Below are 25,287 nucleotides of genomic sequence, written 5' to 3' on the forward strand. Positions count from 1 at the left end.
TCTTCAAAAAGACGATGAAAATGTGCTTTCCTGTTTAAATGCTCACACTGGGGTCATCAAAGGAGATGTCAGTGCCAGAGCCTGTGGAGGATGCTCAGAAATCACTGAAATGTGCCAAGCTTAACATTAGGCCAGGATCCCCGGCGTTTCAGTATGAATAAGGTTGAAATGATCACACTGTGCTGTTATGTGAGGACCAAATAGGACAGCTGACATCCTTTTAAAGCAAAATGTGTCATTTCCATCAGAGAACCTGCTGCCAAAGAAACATACACAGCGTTTGATGCAGATGGGCATCATCAAGGATGAACCACAAATATCGTATGTGATGTAAATTGTAAATGTGGCCGTTAGTGTGTTATCACTGACAATTATTCAAGTCTTCAAGTTTTTCTCAACTATTTTATTGCTAAAAAATCAACCCCGAACCTGCTAATTGCCATACAGCTGGCAGTAAGCTGAGCATTATGCCCACAGTCATCATACACTCCATGTATTTTTACTCAGGCACACACACACTCAAAGGGCTGTGTTGTTAACAAGCAGCACTACATGCCTTTCTACATTGATATTTTTCTGGCAGGCAATTAATCAAAATATCATAATAACAATACAGAGTATGAAGTTTCCTGAGGAACATCTGGTATAATTCTTCAATTTTAGGATGGACAGAACAGAGCAAGTCACCTCAGTCTGAGCCGATATTCTACGAGTATTACTGAACTGAAGGCTCGAACTGTATTTAAATTCAATGCTTCAAGAGCTGTGGCAGCTGCAGCGGTGTCCTGGCATCACACTGACACTCCAGATTACTGACTGATATCCTTTTTCACGTACAGTTTAACATGGAAAAATATGTTACACCAAAGAAAACAGAAACCAGTCAAGTTCAAACATAAGATGCAATATCAGCACAGTGATGCAACCCAACAATTCCTGGTGACAAACAGTGTTGAATACTTCATGTAATTAGTCAATAGAAATAATATTAACAGCCAACTATTTGGAAAATTTATTAAACAGTAAAGTATTTTTTCAAACAAAAAGGCAAAAAAAAGGTTCAAGCCTCTGTTTGCTGCTTTCCTCTGTTTTATATTGAATAGTGGATTGAATAAATATAATAACAATAATAATTATGATAATGATGAAAAGAACATGGCTAAGAATCTATAGCAATGCGTATTGCACAGCAGCTCTGAGAGGCTGTACTTGTTTTGAGCTAAATGCTAATGTAGGCATGCTTATATGGTCACAATGACAAAGATAGCATGCTAACGTTGAGCAGGTACAATGTTTACCATGTTTACCATCTTAGTTTTGCATGTTAGCATGCTAACATTTGCTAATTAGCATTAAACATAAGGTACAGCTGAGGCTGATGGGAGTGTACTTGGCTTTGCAGGCATTTTCAAATTCAAATTGTGACCTGATGATGGCCAGTCAATGGAAAGTGAAGGCATCACCAAAGTTATTACAACTCATCCTGTGGTGAACATGAATGTGTGAACTAAATTTCATGACAATCCATCCAATAGCTGTTGAGACCAACTTCTCCAAAGAGCGGTAGATAAAATTCAGCAGATTAATTGACAAGGACAATAATCAGTTGTGGACTCTGTTCCTCAAAACCAAACACATGACTGCTGAATATTCAAGTTGAAAACAGCGGAGTGCAACATTGGGACAATTGTACCAGTACTTTCTAAAAAACAGTCAATTACAGCTTGTATGCTTCCTCCATTCTTTAGCGTCAACTTTCCTCTCTGACAATGAAACAAATTTCGCCTGTGTGACGCCCACTGTAGTTAACCACTAATTTTCTGCTGCCTACTTCCAAATTAATCACTATAAATGGGCAATTACTGTCAAGATAGAAGTCTGAGTCTTCCATTACTATGGAGGGATGTATTGTTGCGCCTTTCAAAATACAACATTCAGTTGGATATCCTAATAGTGCGCTCCCCTCGAACGATCAAGCCCGCCGTCTAATTTGAATCACGACTCCTAAAACGTGTTCAACACCACTGCAACAAACAATTAAATGACATTTTACTCCAAGCTGGCACGATCCTGGATGAGAGACTGCACCTCTGTGCTGTCAGGAAGTTGGAAAATAGCGGCGGTTTACAAAACATGGTGTGTGTCATTTAGGGCTGGCATCACGCCTCACTCACACTGCGGTGCAAACAAATCAAATCACCACTCCACCACTTTTAGTCCTCGCTTGAGTCCACTTTGTGCTATTAAAAGTCAGGCCCTCACTCCACCCATCTGCCTGACTCCATCTCAGTCAAGACAGCACTATCACTCCCTTCTCTTGTAAACTCAAAACTCGTCTCCAAGAAATACCTCACATCCCCTGCTCCCACTTCTATCACACCCTTTCTGCCATATCCTCCAGCAAAAAGGCTCCTGTCTAAATTCGATCTTCCGTGTTATCTAGCTGTTCTTCCTCTAATTTCTTTTTGTTGAACTTTTCTGGCAGAGGAGTGTTCTTATATCACAGCAGTGTTTGCTTGGATCTGTTATCTGGGCCCCATCAGCCTGAGCCTAAGCTAATTTTACTGCTGCCCTCATCATAATTTGCTTTGGATAAGAGCAAGAGCTAAATACCTTTAATGTAAATGTAATGTGAGTGAAAGTGCTTTATTCATTTTTCTGTCTACACTGATGCCAGCAACCAAGCGGAGCATCTAGAGGATTAAAGTGGATTTTGATGGGAGTACTTGAAAGGTTACTTCACCAAATTTTTGAGGATATGAAGCCTAAACGTGATGCCGTTTTATAGTACAGCAATATGTCAAATCAAATTGCAGCAAATACATGTTTAGGCCTAATGATTGGATTGTCAATCCACTTTATCATTTTATGTACTTTTTTGCAACCTTGTGCATGCTTCGCTGCCTTAAAACCACACCACCCAAAATCTAATTTTAGAGTGTCAAGTGCCCCCCCCTCCCCTCCCCCAGGTTTGAAAGAATGGCTGAAACATGTTTGTGCTTTTCTTCACTGAGAACAGCAGCAGCTTCACGTCACATCACAGCCGATTCCAATATGTTAAAAAAAAGACCAAAAACACTCATTCAGCATCAAACTGAATGAGAACAGCAGAGAAATGCTGTTCATTCTATGCTCAGTATTATCTACTGGCTAAATACAAAGCTTTCTCTCCTCAAAGCTTTCCTAACAGAATATATACATATATATATATTACCTAATTATTACTGTGTTCAATTACGTAAGTATCATTGTCAAATTATAGCTTAGCAACTGTAACTAGGCACAGCAGGTCTGTGGAGCATTTCTCTCTACTTGTTGAGGCAGTATGCATGAGGCCGTGGTGAGAGCAGCACTTGATTATGGCAAAAAAAAAAAAAAAAAAAAAAATCCTACAGAACAGCCAAATTCCAAATTATAGGGAATGGATTGTGTAAGCTGCAAACATTAGCATGCGTGGCTAACTATCTCTCTACCTACAGCAGTAGTAAAGGCACATCAGTTAATATATCATTAGCTAACCACATTTTGTGAGGTTCCAGGTTAGGTTGTGGGGAATGAGGATTCAGGACCAACATGTGCACGATGACAACGTGGTCCTGGAAGCTACTATATGAGAGTTCAAGCTGATGTTTGCTGCTCTGTCCTGCTCTTTTTTGGATTTAACTAAGACCACCTGTGGGTCCTGTAATACAAGAACAAAGCAGCGCCTTTATTTCCACGTCTTCTACATGGATCATGAAGCGGTGAGGATGCCACCTTTTCACCTGGGTTATGTACCTTCACCGTACCGTCTTTCAGAATGACATCAGTATGCAGCATCATGTAAACTGTTGAGGCCTGTGCAAATGGTGCAGCTGGGAACTCTCCAGCTTTCTAAAGCTTTTTAAAATGTGCTTGTGACAGTCAAGATTTCAGCTGACAAACCTGATGACTGTTGGCTTCTGTGTAAAATCAAAGCATTATTTAAAAAATTTCAAAAAAATTTGTGTTAGATCTCACACTTTGATCATCGTGATGATGCTTCGATGCACATGATGCTGCATGCCAGAATGTTAAACTTGACAGGCGTAGCAACGGTGAAGGATTGTTACCCCCTCAGTACTATATACCCCTTTTCTAACCAAAGTATATTTTGCTTAGTGGTCACTACATGATACCATTATTAACTAGCTAATACTGCACTATAAAGTGCTACTCATTAATTTTCTCATTAAGTTATGGAATAAACTTAGAATGCATTCCTGAAAAGTATTTTACACTCTCTGTATATACAGTGAGTTGTAATAGAGGAACACGTTGGTTTCCATTCCCTCTCTGGTGGAGCACTGTGTGATAGTGGGTCACAATCAGGGTGGTGAAAGCGCCCGAGACACCATAGGATTTAAAAAAGATGATATGGTGGCGTCTCAAGCTGGGCAGACTAAGATCTGCAGAACCATGAGTTCACGCATCAGTCATGCCGTGAGTCATCACAGCCAGCTGGAGGTAGGGATGTGATGAGGTACGGTGCTTTCTCATGGTGAACATCATGCCCCTTAATAAAAGCTGACACACAGCAGCTTTCCCTTAATAAATATTTTTAGCAGGGCACCACAAGAAAAAGGACAGAAGAAAGGGTTCACAGTATTTTCTAACTGTCTGCTCAGTCACCACATCGTAAACCAGGTCAGCATCTTTGGGATGAACAATGTAAAATACACTAGATGTGAGGTCTAGAGATCAATTTTTCATTTGCACTCAAAAATGAAAATCTCCTTTGTAAAATTTAGTATGAAACGTGTAGCAATGATGTTACAGGCATCCTGACAGTTTCTGATGTGGAAATGTGGTGACACCTTGTCGATGATAACTGTCAAACTTGAAAAGAAATGCACCAGCAAAGGAAAGACTTGCTTCTGCAGCCTCCTGACAAGATGAGCAGAACCTCGGGAACTTTTCGACCATATCTTCCTGTGATTTACTATGCTGCTTTAGGAATTTTCTTTTTTCATTTTATACTCGTCTGTATATCTGAAGCTATCTGCTTTCATCTCTCTGCACCACCTCTCCTGCACGCCTCACCCTCCACCCCCCATAAACCATAACTGGCTTTAAAAAAAAAAGAAAAAAAAAAACCCACCCTGATATTTCCCACTGCATTAATTTCACATTTTTTCAGTATTTTGTGATAATAAAACCCTTCACATCAAAGGGCAGACTTACTTTTCAGGTAAAGCTGAGCTTCCTCTTTTGCTGCCCAGAGCACAGAGTTGAAGCACTGCAGACAATTGGCATCAACTTTCCACTGTGTGCGCATCAACTTGCGCTGTCTGCTGTCTGAAAAGACGAGCACATTTCCTGTCCTCTCCGCAAATGCTGAACCTTCTACAGACAATCCTACACCAACACGATACATCTCCACCAGCACCCTTCAGCCTCCATAAACACACAGTTAGGATGGTGCAGAGCTACACATGTGAAGTACTTCTAGTGTGTTTCTCTAACTACATCTGTGAGCAAATCTACACCTGCACTCTTCACCCTTATTGATCTGAGTAATTGCCCATTATGTGCTGCTTCTTTTACATATTAGTCTCATGCTTGAATAAAAGATGTAACAGCAAGAAAACTACAATAATCACCAGACCGCCAGTCTGTATGTAGATGCATACATATAACTGTGTGTCTATGTTAAAGGTTAATTTATTCATCATTCTACAACACAGGGTTGTATAATGAAATGCAAGATGTCTCTTTGTGCTACAATCCAAACAAGAAACCCCAAAAGCGCTTGTTTATGGGGGAGTGTGGAGGAGGAGCTGAAGAGTCTTACAGCCCGAGGATGTGCATCTTCTTGTATTCTACAAAAGCCACTGTCACTGGAGTCACTGAAAACTGCAGTCGACACATGTGGCTGAAAAAAAGCTGACACTTAACTGAACCAAAAAAGCTTTACATGAGAGCTAATAGCCTGACGTCCTGCTCTTTATAACTATACTGTCGGGCTGTACAGAATTCCATGCTCTATCTAATACATGATGACATTGATGGGAAAATTATTAGGGGGTCTACAGGGTTGATTAGACTATTGAGGAGCGGGGGCGAGTGTCCCTCACGCTCACTGTGCTCTTTAATTAAACCACAGAGACAAACATTTATTCAACTGCAAAATAAGTTTTAAAAACCACTCATTCGCTGATGCAGCGCATGCGTCTACTGACAACTGTCTTCCTCCTGTATATCATTCATTTTAAAATCTCCCCTATAAGCAAAGTCCCATCATGTTTATATAGTTTCTACTTAACAGTAATACACCAGGGGTCTATGATTAAAGTCATCACTTTATATTAAATCATTAAAGCTATTTCCATGTGCAATATGGAGACTAATCCCTACTGGACCCTTGGACTTCTGTAGATGTCAACTCATTGATTATAGTAGAAAGACCGAAAATTTGTCAGGATCAAGTCTGATAATTGTCATTTTACAAGCAAAAATATCAAAGACTCACTGGTTCGAGCTCAAATTGGAGGACATGCTGCTTGTCTTTGTCTTAAGTGTGGTGATGACTACAGCACTGAAAATCTACTCAAGTAAAAGTTCAATTACTCCCCTAACAAAAGCACCTGGTTAATAAACTACTCAAAGTACAAGTTACTTTCCATTTCACCATTGTTTTAGGGTGAGCGGGCCAGTGCAGACCATGAAGCACAAGATCAGCTAATGTCATTATCATGACATCAAAGATTAACTTTACACCTGAAAAATTAACTGAGCTAATACTTGCTAACGAACTACATTTTCACCTCCTTCAACGTGCTTGCAGAGGTCAGAAGGTGAGTTTTTAAAAGTGGAGAGCTCATGTGTTTCGGGAGTCTTTTTTAGATTTTGGTATTAAACGGTGCGGCCAGATGTGGTCAGTGATTATCGCTGCAAACTGCCTCTTGTTCCAGGCTTCGCTCCGTCGTCATGGTCAAAAGACGGATGGACGGGTGGTGCTTCTTTTTTTCCAAGCATCTGGAAACTTGACACCTGCAGCAGAGATGCTCCTCGCGCTCTCCACCCCTACACTCAGTCCTTATATTTAGAGCAGATGTAGCAAAGTATGACATATCATATCCCAAATGACTAATTCATTATTCAAGAAACTATTAATCAGATTAACAGATGATGAAAATAATCAGTAGTTGCAGCCCTTACAATGAAACCATTTAAATCTTTCATGAAATGCTAGTCCATGCCTGTCCAGAGACATCAAAATAACTCATTCAATGCTGTTCAATTCATCTCTATTGTATCTGGTTGGACTCAGATATTTTAAAACTGAGATCAATTAAACCAGAACTACTTGCATGGCTCAATACGTCTTGGAGTAAGTGAGAAAAACTGTTGGGCTTCGTTTTGGTAATTTATTGAACTAACCCTCTAAATCCTAAAAATCTCAACGCTGATTGTTAAGTTGACGTGGGAAATGAAGCCAGGCTGCCAGCATGGAGGGTAAATGTGCTGAAGTCCGTCCACCACCCTCTTTATTTTCACTGACCCTCCCTTTGCTCTGAATGTTGCCCTTGAACATAAATCACTAATGAAGAATAAATGCATATAAATGTAATTTGTAGAACACAGGCCTGCTGTAATACATGCAGACAGCAGTGTGAAGAGTCGTAGCCTTGCATTATTAATGTATCACTTACCATCACATCGTGTCTAACTAGAAACACCGATTTTTCTAGAAAGCTAGAGATGCTGATGAGCTTCTTGATTGGTTTGGTTGTTTTTATTATCTAATTATACAGGGATTGCTAGCATTAGCCTAACTAGCCTTATTCTTGTTGCTGGAAATCTGACTCTTGCTGCACTGCTTTATGTAGTCACAGGTAGCTGCTGACTCACAAGCCAGGATTGATCGTAATTAAACGATATCTCATTTTACATGCATATTAATCACTGTGAATCTGGCCTAAAACTCCACAGCACTCCTTGCTGTAGACTGAGTCTGTCTCCAGAAGCAATGCTATAACGAATTTAATTCAGCTATCTTAATGACGAGCATCTCCTGGCACGTCTGTACTGCACTGGGAAAATTCCACCAGTTGCCACCACTTGAGAGGTGCTTATTACAGAAAAAAGCCTGCAGTCTGAACGCAGACGAGCACAGTTTTGCTGTGTCGATGTGAAATTGAACCCACTGAGAATGAAAAAACATCTCTTTGACTAGGGACTTGATTTATTTTTTAATCTAAACAGTTTCCTTCCTCCTCACAATTGTTATGATCAGCACAAAAAAAAAGTGTGACTCTGAGGCGGGATACACATTCCAACACATTGTGCACAGATTCCTGCTTGTAGGACAACACCTGCATCCAATCACCAAGTTCTCCACCTGCACAATAACCTTCATCGCCATTTTATACTGGCATTAAAAATGGAAGCTCATAAAGCATGAAAACACAGATTTTTTTTCATGATGACAAAGTGTCCAGTGTTGACTTAGTTTTAGTTCAAAGACGTCATCTTTGAACTAAAATATTCCAGTCACTCCTGGAGCTGTGTGAGTGTTGCAGAGTTTATGGCCTTAATGTTTATTTGAGGTGGTAAATATTCAAATCGAGGCGTATGCACTTTCATATCACAATGAACATTACATTAACTTTATGCAGAATGAAGCAACGATTATTAGCTCAGGAAGAAGTAAGTATCACACAAAACCACACACTGTCACCAAAGCCTGATCCAGCAGGTTCAGCATCTAGCAGATCTGTCAAATGTGATCCAGCCTCTCCATGGGGATCCACGTTCCAGCTTTAGTATTCACTCTGTGCTACTGAGTCTGTTCTACTGGGTGTCTTGAAAATCTTGCCACCAAATCTCATCCACTCTGCTGCAGCTCACCCTCCCCAAGTCCTCCCACATCAACGACACTGTAACCGCAACCCCTCTTTGCTCTTCCTCTGCTGGATGAGGTCTGTCGTTGCTCCAGCCGGTCTTAACTTTTCCCTGTGATGGTGAAATGATCTCCCAGAGCCAGTTAAACCATCCGAGCCCCAAACATCAGCCTTTGTCGGCCTTTTGATAATTTGAACTCAAGAGGTTTTTTGTGACTAGGAGGTGTCATTTCACCCGGTTATAAATGTAGCTAAAGAAGCAATTAGAAAAGCAGCTGATATGGTGAAATATATAATGCAGTACTGGAGAATTACAGTATACTTAAAGTAAACCATAGTTTCCAGCTGATAAAATCTGAATATTATACGATCTCTAATATATTTTCGTCTGTTTCAGAAACATTCTTTTTTGCGCTGACTGCAATGACATTTTTTTCTGTACTACTGTGGAGTGACAGTGAAAGTTCAGTGAACTATGATCAATGTAGTAATAACAACAAGCTTTATTTGTATAGCTTCTTTTCAGAAAACAAAGGTTAATCACATGCTTAAAAAGCAGTACAAACAATGGAAGGATAGGTAAAATGTGTAATAGTGGAAAATGTAAGTGGAAACAGATTGTGATGATTTGCAAAACACTGAAACTCCATATGTAATTGAAAATAGTGCAAAGACACAAATCAAATGCTGAAACTGAGAAATTTTGTTGTTTTTTGAAAATTCTATCCTCATTTAGAATTTGATGGCAGCAACATTTTGAAAAAAGTTGGGACAGGGTTGTTTACTGCTCTGTTGCATCAGCTCTTCTTTTAACAACTCTGAGAGTGGTTGGGAACTGAGGAGACCAGCTGCTGTCATTTTGAAGGTGGAATGTTTTCCTGTTCTCGCTTGATGTACGATTTCAGCTGCTGTTGTATGTAACGTGTCATAATGTACAAACATTTTCAATGGGTGACAAGTCGGGACTGCAGGCAGGCCAGTTTAGCATCCGGACTCTCAGAGCCCTGCTGTTGGAATATGTGCAGAATGTGGTTTGGCATTGCTGAAATAAGCAAGACCTTCCCTGAAAAAAGACATCGTCTGCTTGGCAGCATATGTTGCTCCAAAACCTGAATATATGGTTCAGCACTGATGGTGCCTTCACAAATGTGCAGGTCACCCATGTGCCCTGTGCAATAATGCCCGCCCCATACCATCACGGCTGCTGGCTTTTGAACTGTGCGCTGAAAACTAGCCGGATGGTCCCTCTCCTCTTCAGCCAGAGGATGCGGCGTCCATGTTTTCCAAAAAGAATTTCCCAGAGAAGGCAGCGGCGTATCTGGATCTGGTTTATATACAGTTTCCTCTTTGCAGGGAAGAGTCTCATCTTGTATTTGTGGCTGCAGAGATGAGCAGTGCTCACAGACGATGGTTTCTGGAAGTGTTCCTGAGCCCAGGCAGTGATGTCCACTACAGAGTCATGTCTGTTTTCAATGTAGTGTTGCCTGAGGGCCTGGAGTTCACAGCCAGACAATATTAGTTTTCAGCCTAAACTCTGCAGAGATTTCTTCAGATTCTCTGAATCTTTTAATGACATTATGTTCTGTAGACAATAGATAAACATTATTCTTAAATTGTTTCACTGTTTGCCAGCACAGTCTGTCACAGAAAGGTGAACCCCCCCATCTTTACTTCAGAAACATTCAGCCTCTCTGTGATGCTGCTTTTATACCCAATCATGTTACTCACCTGTTGCCAATTAACCTAATTAACTGTGAGATCTTCCACCAGCTGTTTTCTTTATATTCAGTAAGTTTTCCACTCTTTTGTTGCCACTATTCCAACTTTTTTGAAACGTGTTGCTGATCATTTTCAAAACAATAAAAAATTCTCAGGTTTAATATTTAATATGTTGTCTTTGTGCTATTTTAAATGTTTCAATGTTTTGCTAAACATCACAGTCTGTTTATATTTATTCTATGTATTTCACACAACGTCGTTTTTGGAGCTCTGCCATATAAATACTTATCAGAGCTCTGAAGAAAAATTGTATTAATATTACAAGTGTCCTTCTGATAACTGTGAACCATCGTCATTTTTAGGATTGACTTATGGTTCACATCGCATTTCTACAGTTGACTGTGCAGATTTAAGCATGAAACTGTGGTATTTCTTCTGGTGCTACATGACTATTCACACCCCCTCTGTCAGACCGAAGAGCTTCTCACTGATTGTCTTGTTGGTTTGAGATTACGCAGTGGGGTTCTAAAGATTTTCAGCAGCACCGGGGTCATGAAACTCAATGACTGCTCTTCTACAATTACAAAGTCATTGCGGCACAACTTCTGATATTCATCCTCTATCATTATTATGCAGCACTCTAAATCTTTTGTACCTTTGAATGAGAGAGAAAGTCGAACCAGCAATGTAGAAAGTGATGATGCAGCTTTATTGTTTTTTCCAACAGTGTTCATGCACATCAATCAATATTTATGGTTACTGCTAATGATGATGATGATGATGAATATATATATATATATATATATATATATATATATATATAGTTGACCACATTCAATGCAGGATATAGCAGAACGATACATCACTGTGAGGACTTCTTTTTGCATTGAGTTACATTTCTGCTTCCTGTACTTTCACATGTATATTTCAAATGCTCATACAGATGATGTTACACGTTGTTTATGCTGAATACAAATTGCATGACAATATTTGGGTGAAATGTAATGTGTAAATCACTATCTTGACGGTAATGGTGTTTTATTGCCACTTCCATAAATAATGCGAACAAAGCCGGCCTCATAATTGTTTCTCACAGTCCTCAATGATCCTCATTTCTCAACACAACCTTCCTGGCACTGGTTGCGAGGGACGATGTCGGCTTTGGTCTTTTGGTGATGTATTGTTCCTGGCTGGCTTCACTGGCTCAATACCCAGTATTCACAGGTGTTTTGGGAAATCATCTGTACTACAATTCTGTTTCGGGGTCCTGTCCAGTTTGCTGTGTGTTCTACCGTCCAGTCTGACTTGAAGGATCACCTCCCAAAAACGATATCTTGGGTTTGCTGCACATTCATAAACCAATCCATAAAAGAAATCAACACATCATGACTCGAAGCTCAAACAGACAGACAGCACTGTAAGGCAGCTGTGACAGGTCAAAGCAGTGTAGTGAGTGTGACTGTGCTGTGTTTTATAGCAGACAAGGACCATTCTGCAATTTACTGCAAGACGCCATCATCACCACATCAGTATAGCTTCCCTTCATGCACATGGTTTCTATGGATAAATGATCTGGACTAAAAACAGGGAAGTAAAGCTAGTGGAAGTGCAAAAAGCAATTGCTAACTTCCTTCCTTTGTCTGAGATCCACAGGCTAGAAGTTCTGTGTAGTAATTAAACCCAGTCAGCATTACCTGTTCACCTCCACCACCAACCCAGATACTGTATCAAAGTGTATGAATTTAGACATATTTACTCCCATAAAAATACGTAGCAACAACACTTTAGCACAGAGTCTGGAAAAGCACAGGAAAAAATAACACGGATGTACTTTTCAAAGTAAAAGCCTGCTTAAATCGCATAGGATTTCACAGGAATTTATAATGCCCTGTTCATAATTTAACACACGCACGCACGCACGCACGCACGCACGCACGCACGCACACACACATATCCACAAACATCCACACACACACCACTACATTTGCACATCAGTATTATTTATGACAGACTCACAAAACACACCAAACATTTGTGTCATCATGCTGAATTAAAATGCTAATTCTTGTACATCATGATAGAAATATTCAGCTTGCTCTTTGTGACCGAATGTGAACGGAGAGCAGCGGTTCACTTTACCCTCACACTGGCCAGGACTTTCCTTTCAAGCCTCGGCCAAAGCCTGTAGCTGCTGGCCTGGTTGGAGTGTGTCTCTGAGGATCCGTCAGCAGCCAGTCTGTGTGCTGGCAGGTGGTCTGCAGGCATGACCAATACGCTGCAGAGAGGCAGCAAACAGACAGACAGACCCTGCTGGGGCTCTATGAGGCTGCTAATCTGGGGCCAAGCCAGGGTCGTCTGGTCTTGTAGCTCTCAGCTCATTGTGTCACCCACTGTTTCAAAAGCATTGCTGAACTCTTAAACTACATTAACCTCCAGGCAAGGGCGAGTTCCTTCAGTCCAACGTAAACAAGCAAGCAAACAACAAGGAGTCTACAACTGAGCAATGGACCAAAACAATTCTTCAAACTGTTTGTACATAAGACCCTGGTTTGTAATATAAGTGATAAAATCATCAATGTGTCCAGCTATAAAGCAATCAGTGGGGCTATTATCAGGCCCAGGAATTCTAAAAGCATGTAATTTCTGGAGGAAAATGACTTACGGGCCTAATCTCCCTTCTTTACTGATGATTGCATCTCTATCATTAGCGAGGATGAATATTTCCGCATTCGCCGTCCCGTCATAAGCTTGTCTCTATTTCCTTCTCACAGCGCAATCTAGTCAGGAGCCGAGCCGAGGAGGAGTTGTCTCCCGTTTCGTGCTGTTATCGAACAGGCTGATAGCTGCGTTAATGGCTTTGTACAGTAGAAGTGTGCTATCATTAGCTATCCCTATGGAGGCCTGTTCTTTCTCTGGCCCATCTGCTTGTGGTTCTGCTGGTGATGGTCTACAAATTAAGTTTGGCACTGTGAGAGAAAGCAGCATAACTACAGACACAGGACCAGTATCTGCTCTCCACAACGTCTGCATTCTCTTCACACATCACTGCTAACGGTAACAATGGGCCTGTGAGTGCTACAGCTCTCACACGCGCTTCAGCGGGCTCACCGGGGAATGAAGGTCATCATTCAGAGCTCTGAATTAATTAGCGGTGATTATTTATTTGAGCTAAAACTACACACGAGAGAGCATGTCAGAGTGTGTCTGGGTACACTCGGCGTAGGGTAATTTCCCAGTTGTGTTCACTCGTTCCTGTCAAAGCATGCAAGTGCTGTCATTAGTCACCCTTTCACGTGATATCCTATATTCTTCTTATTGACAACAAATCCCTTGAAGAGGGGAAAACAAAACAAAGAATTGATCCTACTACCAAGTATTGCCTGTGTCACCAAAGCCTGATATAGATTATTACACAGATTCTATAACAAACAAATCAATGAACAACAACAGTATCAAGGAGCTAGTTTGCATTCTACAGTTGAAAATGTACACATGGAAAGTATTTCAAAGGCAAATGCCTGAATTTTCAGAAAAATTAGACATATTAGAGCTATTTTTAGGTCAACAATAAAAAGGAAAAAAGTATCTATATATATTTTTTTATTCCTGGCAGAGTGAAGAGGGCTTTGACATGGTAGTGTTAGTACAGTATTTAGACCTTCATGTTGGAAAATAAAATAAAATTGACAGAAAATACGATTCAACTGTTAACCGAAACAATATGAAATATGAAAAATGATGGCTGCAGGAGGAGGGGACCTGGACTCATGACCTCAGGATTTAGGGACTGTACTTTACTGCAGCTGGACTCAATCCCACATGCATCCTGCTGCTGTTACACACTGAAGACCAAATATGTATAAATCCGCAGCTGAAAATAGTCCCAAACAAATGCACCGTTTACTGCCTTTTGAGTAACATTTGCTAAAGACAAACGCATTGTCGATTTGCAGGTGAGGCTGCGTGTCCAACGTGTGTGCAGAGTAGTGGAATGAAGGGGAGACAATATGCAGGTTTCAAAACACCAGCAATTAAAAATGTAAATTTCGTAGTGAAAATGCCAACAAAAGAATGTGGCAACAGGACCGTAACCACCACGTATGTTGTCCTGAGAGGAGCCAAGATTCTGAACTGAAGCAGTTGTTAATCACTTGTGGCCCCTACGAGGTCCGTGAACATACAGTCATAAATGCGCACAAAAAATATTAGAGTGATGGGTCCAGGAGTACGAGAGATTAGCTCCAGAGAAATCCACACACACACACACACACAACCAAATGCATGATCCCCTCCAAACAATAGCATCAGCTTACAGTCATAGATAGATAGATAGATAAATAGTCTATTAAAAGCACCGTTTTGACAGTTGCAGAACACTGACCTTTCATGAAAATGAAAACACACGTTGGCTGGATATCCTACATATCCTGCATGTCCTATTCTCATCTCTTGACTAACAGCCACTCCACCTCTACGCCACCTTTAAATGCACAGACCACATCGCTCGCAGCCAAGTGACACTTTCTCAATGAGTTTAGACTTTTGACAATGAGGTCCTCGGTGACCTTGCTCCCAACAGCCATTAAGTGTCATTATCATAGTTAATTTTCCACACATTACCTGGGTGAACAATGGCCCATGGCCACTGGGGGCTGACATTATTACTCACCCTGATGCCCAGCTCCACATTTTCTCCCCCGTACACCTCCATCCCTTCATCCAGCAAGCCAATCTCCTCAAAGTACAGCCTATCCACCACGAAGCAGCCAATCAGGGCCGGGCTCCTGGGGGATTAAAGAAGATGAAGATCAGTTTTTTTTTCCTCTGCACAGGTAATGTTTGCTTGGCACAGTTGCTATAGTGACAGCAGAGACAAGAGGAGAAATGTGACCTTGCGCAGCATATAATTTGAATTCTGCATGAATTACCCTTTTAGCAGAGCTCAAAATTGTGTTCTTAATTTCAGAAAAAGAATATTATATTATATTATTGATTCAGGCTATCATGACATTGTTGTGCTTGCTTACTGGATTGGTGCACTCTTGTTGCCCTTGTGCCACCAGGACTTGGGTGGGTTGAGGTAGCGACACCACAGCTCCCAGTCAAAGCCCTGGGCAGACAGCGGATACTCTTCAATCTCAAACGTGTCGTACTTGATGTTATCAAATGACGGGGAGATTATGCGGGTCCTGTCTTCTTGAATTCTCTGCAGAATGGGTTCAGCCCTGCGAACATGGAACGACAAAGACATTTGACAGAGAGTTTGTTTTGACAGGCTTTTTCCATCACCTCTGTGATCATGTCTGTCACGAAAGGGGATGAAGTTCACGACTACAAGATGAATTTGGTTCAGTGTATTAGTCTGACAACACATCATTTCCCATCTGATAACCTGATGGAATTTTTTAATCAAAATATGAAGAGATGAAATATGCTTCTTCATTTGCAAGCACTTAATGGAGTGATTCAAAAAGTACACACTACATTTACAAGGTAATTTAACATGTGTGTGTGTGCCCTTTGCTTAGGCTCCCCTTCTAAACATATGGCAAACATGTACAACAAGAGAATGCAAGACAGTGGGGGATTTTTTTTTTTTTTTTGCTACTTGGGAATTAATTTAAAAGAATGTGATATAAAGATTTTTAAGGATTTTTCGGCTTTCTTGTTGAGAGTTAGACGAGGAGATTGATACCACTCATGTTTGTATGATAAATACGATGCTACACTACCTAAGGGCCTTCAAGCTCTTTAATTATTACATTATACTGCATGCTGTTCATTTAAACGGTAAAAAAAAATAGATAGATATACTTTATTTATCCCAAGCTGGGAAATTGCAGTGCAGCAGCAGCATTACACACAGTGAAATAAGTGAAAAAAATTGTGAAATAAGACTATGAAGAACAAACTATACATAATAAAAATATCAAACTAGCAATCAGTAAAAAGATTATGTACATAATAATAAAATAGCAAAATAGTAAACAGTAGTACTGAAAAATATTTGTATTTGTTACCCTCAGTGAGAGCCAGGCTAGCTGCTTCGCCCTGTCTTTATGCTAAGCTAAGATAACTGGCTGCATGGTTTAGCCTGATATTGAAGGGCTGGATAAAGAAAGCAGATGGATGTTGTTCAGATTCTCATGACAGATTTGGGACAGAGTGCAGAGTTATCCGGTGGACTATGAGGCCTCCGGCAGATTAGTGATTGTTGTGATCTTGTGCAGTGTGTGCTCATGTGTACATCGTCACAGACACAGACACAGACACAGCCACTGGAGTAAGAGCCAGCTCTTTGTTTTTAAATGAAATCATTTTCTGGAAGCCCACACAGAGCGATATGACTCAGGAACTAGTGCTCTCGTGTTGAGCTGAGCTAGCCTCGTGCCGCACTCCTTGCGCGTGACTCACCAGCCGACGTTGAACTCGACGTGGGCATCAAACAGCGCGACGACTGGGGCGGTGGCAGCCCTCCACCCACTCACTCTGGACCGGATCAGACCTTCCTGCTTGGAATGCCGCACCATCTTAATGAATCCTGGACGTTGGCTGTTAGTCTCAGACACAAAATCCTGCAGCTTCTCCTTTAGCTCGTCTACAAAACACACACACACACACACAAATTTTACACAAATATCTGAGGAGTTTTTGAAGATTGCGCATGAGATTGGTGAATAAAGTGAGAGCGGCTTGTGAACAAACCCACAAGATGCCGTCATGTCATCCTCCAGTGGGCAGTATTTCATTGGTAAGAGGCCAAAAGTACTCATGCTTCACTGCTTTGATCACTGGACCAAAGAGGCAGCGGCTCGAGCCAGCACTGCAGACCTCCATGGGGCTTACCACTCATAACGGGATATTGCAATATTGAGGACTCAGCCTGCCATGCTTTTCAAAACATGGGGGAAGGAGAAGTCCATCCGTTTTAATGTTTGGCTTCAAAGTTTACCTCCATTATTACCTGAGCTATATACTGTATGATGAGTCATAGCCTGCGAGATAAAAGAGCCAGAGCTACTTATTTGAAAAAGAATTATAGTTCTCCCTACAAGTTATAAGTGGGAGCAATATTTCTGCTAATTCTCTCAAAAATGTAAGAAAAGTTCAAAAAACTTGTGCTGATCAAAGCGTCTTTAAAAAAGGCCACACTTTGGAGTTGGTGGGTGAGCAAAACCTCAATTATATCCCAACTCTATACTGTACTATCAACTGAATACAACTGGACCAAATAAATCTTTCATCAGTGCCGCGTTTCATCATCCCTTGTATAAATCACCTTCGGCTGTGTTCTCACTTTTTCACTTTTAACCGCCAGTACCTTTTGAGTTTAAAGGGAATGGGGAGTGGTTGGAAGCAGACAGAAAGCGGCCGCCGTGAAATCATGCTGTGTCTGGCTTCTTCAGAGGCAGGGGGAACTGGAAAAAAGCTTGATTTTCCCAAGCAACAACACTGGAAATAAGTACTGTTAGAGAAGCAGCTCATCTGATCGTGACGTTTATGAGGACACTGGCTGAATTGCGGAAGTTTATATCTGTTACTGAGACAACATGCACGGCATGAGACTCAAAACATAAGTAAAGCAGCTCTTTTATTTGAATTGGGTAATTTATTAATATTTTTCAGTGGCCTCGTTTTTTCCGACTTTGCAAAGAAGACATTTAAGCTGTTTGCCGCGTAGTGAACGTTGGCACCTGTGAGTAAACAAGTCTCTCAGCATATCAGTCGGTGCATGTACAACAGTCAATGTCAATACAAAATGCTCGAATATATAATGAAAAATAATTAGCTCATAGCTTTTTATCAGAAATCCCTTGAGAGGTTGAGAAAGCAGCAATTATTTTCATGTGGGATGTCAGGATGTCTGACAGCTTTTGCTCATTTTTAAAAATATCTTATGTACAGGTATATAAAACAACAGAATTACCAGAGGGGACACACTGTCCTGTCTGACACAATCGTAGTATGTACTGTAGATGTAGCTAAAGTTTAATGGTTTAAGGATAGAGTAATAATGTGTTACTCACCAGTGTGATACTGGGCTATATGAATAAAATTAATTTTACTTGTATATGATATCTTGACTGAATAAAAAGTCAATGAAGTGAAAGTTAATAGAAAAACAAAGCAACAATTAAAAATCATAGTAGTATTATGAATACCAATATGAGTCATGAGCCAATACATTATTGAATGACCACCATTGTGACTTTTTATGTCAAGGACAATGTTAAAGCCCTACATCCTCTGGAGTTTTTTCGTAACTGAGTCATGTTTACATTTACTGTGTTTCAGTTCAGTGTTTGAATCCATTAGGCCTGAAAAATGCGTTGAATGTATTTCCTTTCTCGCAAAAATGTCTATACTATGCGTTGTTCACATGCAGTGTCACAGTCTCTGTGAGTCCATTGCTACACATTTTTGCACATTACAGCTACCCCTTCACCATGCATATTCACCACAGGCAACATGAAAATTCTATAGTACATGTATGTTAAGCATGATTCAGAAGACCCAGCAGTAGTTGGTTTTCTTTCCTTCCTGGTTAATTGCAATCAGCAGACATCCCAGATGTAAATCTGCCCTTAATTAGATAGCCAGAACTTAAATCAGAGGAACTCTGGATCAGGAAAATACACTTGTACTAATTAAAGTTTTAGTGTACGTAATCGTAGTAGTAGTCTTCACTTTGGACCCTGAAAGGAAAGCGACTGCATTCACTCATGCAACAGCTGCTGGTGACATACCACCAGATTACTGTATGTATAATAATGTTTAATCCATCAATAATTAAGACATTCTAATATGTGTGTGAATTGAAAAGAAGAATGATGATGTGTTATGCCTCATAACAAATCATAATAAAGCACAGTCCATTACACCAGTCTTGGCTGATGGCCAGCAGTCATCAGTCTTTCAGGACTGATATCCTGCTGAAGCTCTGCTGGAAAGCAATGAGCTTGGGATGGTGTCGGTCTGGAACAACAAGCAAACAGGTTTCCAACATCACTGTGCAGTCAAGCAGCAAATCCAGCAACATATTCAAAATGTAACAAGAAGACAGGTTTTTCTCAGAAGATAAAAAAGCTAATGTGAGCAGCAAAATGGTCAATACACCGTTTAGCTCGCCTCCATTCTATCCTCAGTGTGATTTAACAAATGCATGAAACTGAGAAGAGCAACCTGAATATGGATGCTGTGTCTCTGAATCCATAACAACATACTATGAAAGCGCTCTATATTCAAAACAAAAGAGCATCTAACATGCTTAAAAATTCTGTTTAAGTGTGCACTGAATTTAATTGTGACATTGTCATATGTAGTTCTGTGCAAAGGACATTTGACTAATGGGATTTTAGTAATTGTTTCCTTTAACCGACAACCTGTTGCTGCTTCACAACTGTATGTCTCTCTGTGTCTGCACTGAGCTCATCTGTCTACAATACTGTATGTTCTCTTCATGCATGTCCAAACTAAACCCTATTTATCACCACACAGGCATCACTGCTTGCACAGCAGATGGCAAATCGGCATGGATACAGGTCTCACAGTTGCTGTGTAGTTTGCACTACACTACTTGGCAATTTCTCACTGCACAACTCTGCAGGTGTGAAAATCTCTGTTTAAAATATCCAACTGATACTTCCTCTGCAATTTCACGGTCTTGTGTCCAAATCCTGGGTCCAGGGTTTGGATATGAGGCTGGCAGTTTGTTGAAAACATTCTGAACACATGTTGCTGAAGTTCCAGTGGAAATGTGCACTGCTCGTATTTCATTGTTGGCAGCACATAGTGTAAACTCAGCTTTGTTGGTTTTTGCTGGTATCATCCCAGCTTCTGTGTACCCTCCAGCTTTCATTGGTTAGACCTGCAGCGACTGCTTGTTGGGTATCCAACTAGTTTCAAACTGTTCCTGGAACTTCTCTGGACACCTGGTCTCTGACTGAGTCCACATTACGTCACAGCACTCACAGGAAGGGACAACAGTTTAAAGGGTAGAAGCAACATGATGTGGTCAACAGCACACAGCCACCATCCTTAGTCTGAATCCTCCTTATGCATCGGTCAATTTCCCGGTTATACAATTACTTTTTCATCATTACATCATTAATTGTCATTCAGCAAAAATGCATAAATATTTACTGATGTTTACATTTCAAATGTGCACATATATCTTTCAGTTTTAAAGGAAAAACCCTTGGACTTGCATTTTTCAATTTTTTCTGATCTACTATACTGCATATACAACTAATCGTTTGATTGATTAAATCAGCAGATTTACACTCTCTATAAGTCTTGAAAAATCAATTAACCACTAAAGATATTCATGTCTCCCTGATGAGACAACTCTCAGACAACTTGTCATCTGACAGAGACACCATGGAAAACCTATTTCGCTATCTACACTTTGCTTGAAAATATCTGCTCGTCACAAAATCCTTCACCCTCACATACACGACTGTACACAAGACTCCTTGGCATTATCATTCAATTTAAAGTATGGAATCAAAAGTCCTCTGACAGCCTGTCTACGAGCGAGTCTTTCTCAAAAGCCCACTCTTACACAGACAAGACTTTCTCGGGCCACAGCTTGGGACATTATCCAATTAAGGAGGAATCAGCTAGGTCAATTTGCCCTTCTCTCCCTTGATAGCTGCACGTCCTCCTGCATGCTAATGCCTCTTGGAGGTGAGCCGTGGCAGTGGCGGTTGACTAATGTAAAGCTGTGGATGCCTGGGAGGTTAGCCGCGGATGATGACCCCTTCAACAATCACAGCAGCATCACGGGTCAACAGGCTAACGACATTTAGCACACATAAGATTCACAGTCATGGTGATAATGATAACACCAAGCCTATCAGACACAGTGTGACAGAGTGCTCAGGCAAACAGGGCGAAATGCCTCCAGCAAAATGTCAACGCGTGACTTGGGTCCCTGAAGGAGCCAAAGGCGACTGCTCCCTAGCTCTCAATTACGTGATGAAATATGAATGTTAATGTGGGGAGGAGTGGGACCAAACTTTTGGGTTTTCATCTTTACATTTTTTAATGGATAACTTCGGATTTATTCAATTTTCTTGTAAATAATAGCCCGCGGGAGAGTGATCATTCTTATTCCAGAGTATGTGCTATAACTTACCAAGGCACTGATCTATATTTTGTTCCAGGAGGCTACAGGCCATGCTACGTTTTGCATTATTGACTTTGGTACACATATTTTTCCCAATGCCAGTATTTCTCATGTTGATTGCCCTTAATGGCTGTCTCAGTCCTTGTTATAAGCAGCACAGCCCCTTTAAAAGTGTTCTGCCTATAAATGACCTTGGCACAGTATCATTACCTTTTTATAGTGTGCTTTCTGCCTTTGTAATGTAGTTAAGTCTTCCACTGTAAATTATAGGACCACTTTTCACAGGTGACTTCAAGTCGACTTCTTGTGCTTTGCATGACAAATGAATGGCTCCTATCTGTGATCTCACACATCACTCATCTCAGTTATAACAAATGGACGAAGCTCAGTAGCTACACACTGTCAGCATATACTGGATATCTTGTCGACCTGACACTGTTTACACTACATCCAATGCATGCAGATGTAAGAATTAGAGTTGCAAATGCAAACAAGATACGTATAAACACTTCATCACCTTGCTGGCTAGTTATCTGCCTCAGGGCAAATTTCCTGACTTTGCAGATAATTAGCGTTATTCTTCTATTGGTTGAATCCAGTGAGCACAGCCCCTCATTAAAAACATTACAGTGTAGGCTCCATCAGAGGAGCAGTAAATAACCAAGATACAGATTTCTCCACACGAGGCAATAATATGTAAACTATAGACCTCTTTTAACACCTTGCACATATTTAGTTTATAATTATAACAGTGGCAAACGTAGATAAATCAGGGCTGCCCAAACCTTATGGTGGGCTGAGTACCGTTGTGAATAATGATACAATACAATATAATACAACACTGTTGCTTTTGGCCCATGGCCCACCATTAAGCTGGGCCAGACCTCTTCCCTTTGAGGGAAGAGGTCTGGACACCACTGATTTTAATTCTTTGTAACTGTTTTGAAACAAAGGGTCCTTGATTTCAAACAGAGGTAGACAAGAGCAGACTTTTCATTTCTAGTCAGCAATTGTCAATTTTGCCAGCTGGAATGAAAATGTAATTTTATCAGCTGCAGCTGGCTAGATAATGACGCTAATGTTAGCTCCAGCTGGCTTTTGTTGAAAACTCCATCACTGTTTATCTTTTTTAATGCTTCCTGCTGACTCGTTATAAAACACAAATCTTGAATATCCACTTGATGGCTTCCATGTTCTAGTTTTATTTTTTTTTTAACATAAACTGTAATTTAACTGTCATTTAGTCAGTTAATGGTCCTTGGAGGCAATGTTGGGTTAGGTTACTACTATGTATAAGCTAATTAGCCAGACATGCTAGCAACGGCAGTTTATGGAGAGCAGTCAAACAGTTCGTTTAAAACATACTTACACTGTTACTGTTTTTGGTTTTGGGAAGACTTGAAAAATACACCCAAGCCCAAAAACCCTTTAAATGTAGAGTATCTCTCTGACTGCAGCTGAATGCACTCAACTTCAATATGTTGAAATACGAGGCTTGACAGGCCTACCGTGCCTGGTCATGGTTGCTAAGATACGGTCGGACAATTGCTTACTGTTATTGCTGTTGTCGTCCACCAGGATTATCTCTTTGAGAAGGTGGGAGGGCGTCCTACTGATGGCAGAATGAATGGACCGCATGATGACGGACAAGGCTTCATTCACAAAAATGAACACAATGCTCACTTGAGGGAGGTTTAAAGGATAAGTGATGTTTCTGCACCTGTGGAGGACAAAGAACAAACCTTTAGTGAGGCAATGTTCAAAACTGCATCTCGTCTAACGGATTAACAGATACATTTGACATTCATTTGTAAGGAGCAGGGTGATGTCTGATTTCATGCCAACCCAGGTACTTGGCAGACAATATCAGGACCCTATCATGAATCAAGGTATAAATGTTGGCACCAGTTCATGGCCAGCAATTTTTGGGAAATTTAACGATTAGAGTGCTACCGCAACAGTGGAGCACCTGCAATGCAGTTCTAAAAGGGATCAGTTTAGGAGCAATAAATATTTGGCCCTGTGGTAAGGTCTGGCATCAAACTGCTCTCTTTCCCTTTTACAATATTGTTTTTTGCCACTGCATGCTGACATTTTCATTGTGAATACAGAGTCCAGCCTATTCTCTGAAGACGAAGCTGGTGCCTGTTTCCAGGAAATGCAGACAGAGTAGGCTGTAAAAATCTGACCATAAAGCTGCAGGTTATGTCCCTTTTAGTTTTAATTATAAATGAAAATCCTGCTCAGATTTTTTTCTGTGTGTAATGACACAAATGCGTTAAAAGACAATTATTCCCTCAATCACAGCATGTGTCGTGGTAATCCTCTTGACATGACCGTTTAATTTAATTGTGCAGAATGAATGGTGTTGGGATTGTGATATCTCACCCGTTTCCTGTCCTGCCTGTCAAATTGAACAAAATCACATCGCTGTTACCACATCATGCTCTTTATTACGGCCAAAAGCCTGTTGTATTTATGGGATGCCGTGGCTCGGGCATTACTTTTGGGAAATATGTGCAAAATGTGTGTGAGTAATGTATCCTCCAGAACAGTTTTAGATGAGTGTACAGAGCCAGTATTAGTGGGAATGGGTGGTCTGAGGGGAGTTTAGTCATGTGCAGTGCAGAGAATGCCCTGAAGATGTGTGAGCTGTGTAAACCTTCACACCAGGATGTAGTCTTGTGTGCTCCTGTAACCTTGGTGATGTGAACATGAAAGCAGTGCGGAAAACTGAGTCACAGCTAACTATTGTTAACCAGTGATAGTGTGTTGACTTTGCAGGGAGATATTTGTCCTGGACTTAATCAAATAACTGCGCAAGGCTTTGAAAATGCAAGAACCACTTAATCTATAGGCTGCAGATGAAAGACATGTACTTTATCCTGTTAGCTTCAGACGGCCGTCGGGGTGACAGATATTGGTACAACAACAATCACCCCTTAACCAAATCTACAGCAAACAAGAGTTTCCCTTTACCTACATAATATGATTAACTGAGCAGCAGGTAATTTTGCTGAATGCTGTGGGCAGAAGTAAAATTTTCATTGGTTTTCAATCAGAGGCAATCAGTGATTGAGACGGAACGACAGTGTTTTTCTGCACGGCAAGTGCCTCGTGAGTTCCTTTGTTTATTACTGAAAAGTTAATGGTGAACAAGAAACAGCACAGAACACCAGGGCAGATAGGTTGATCGGACAATGAAACTAGAGCTGAGATGATTAAGCAATTGGCGTTAACAGATCGAAAAATAGTCTGCAACTATTATGATTGGCTAGATGTTTCTTTTTTCATTTGGCTTCTCAAATGTAGGAATGTGAAGCTTTTGTCTGGCTATACAGAAAACCAATCTTTCATTTTTTTTGATAATACAAGTGATCTGGGCATGTTATAACTGGCATGTTGTGACATTTTCTGGACACATTGATGAACAGAAAAAATAAGTGGCAGGATAATGATTATAATAATTGTTAGCTGCAGCACTGAGACAGTGACAGTTTGTCAGAGATTTTGCCATACTGTGTATCCGGTGGTGGCTACCCCTTTAACACCTCTGGGTGTGTTAGGCCATGA

At 40.7% G+C, this 25,287-nt stretch overlaps 1 protein-coding gene across 1 annotated transcript in view; it reads right to left on the reverse strand.

Moving 5' to 3' along the window:
* galnt18b (UDP-N-acetyl-alpha-D-galactosamine:polypeptide N-acetylgalactosaminyltransferase 18b) overlaps positions 1–25,287 on the reverse strand; it is a 73,216-nt gene that overhangs the window by 16,801 nt on the left and 31,128 nt on the right. The window contains exons 3-6 of the mRNA XM_041935330.1: positions 23,268–23,434; positions 16,998–17,181; positions 15,611–15,808; positions 15,253–15,367 (exon numbers count right to left, since the gene is read on the reverse strand). Coding sequence (XP_041791264.1) covers positions 15,253–15,367; positions 15,611–15,808; positions 16,998–17,181; positions 23,268–23,434 — 664 coding nt within the window. The remainder of the gene's footprint in view (positions 1–15,252; positions 15,368–15,610; positions 15,809–16,997; positions 17,182–23,267; positions 23,435–25,287) is intronic.

Source organism: Chelmon rostratus, chromosome 1, assembly GCF_017976325.1.
Source record: "Chelmon rostratus isolate fCheRos1 chromosome 1, fCheRos1.pri, whole genome shotgun sequence".
NCBI classification, from domain to species: Eukaryota; Metazoa; Chordata; class Actinopteri; order Chaetodontiformes; family Chaetodontidae; genus Chelmon; species Chelmon rostratus.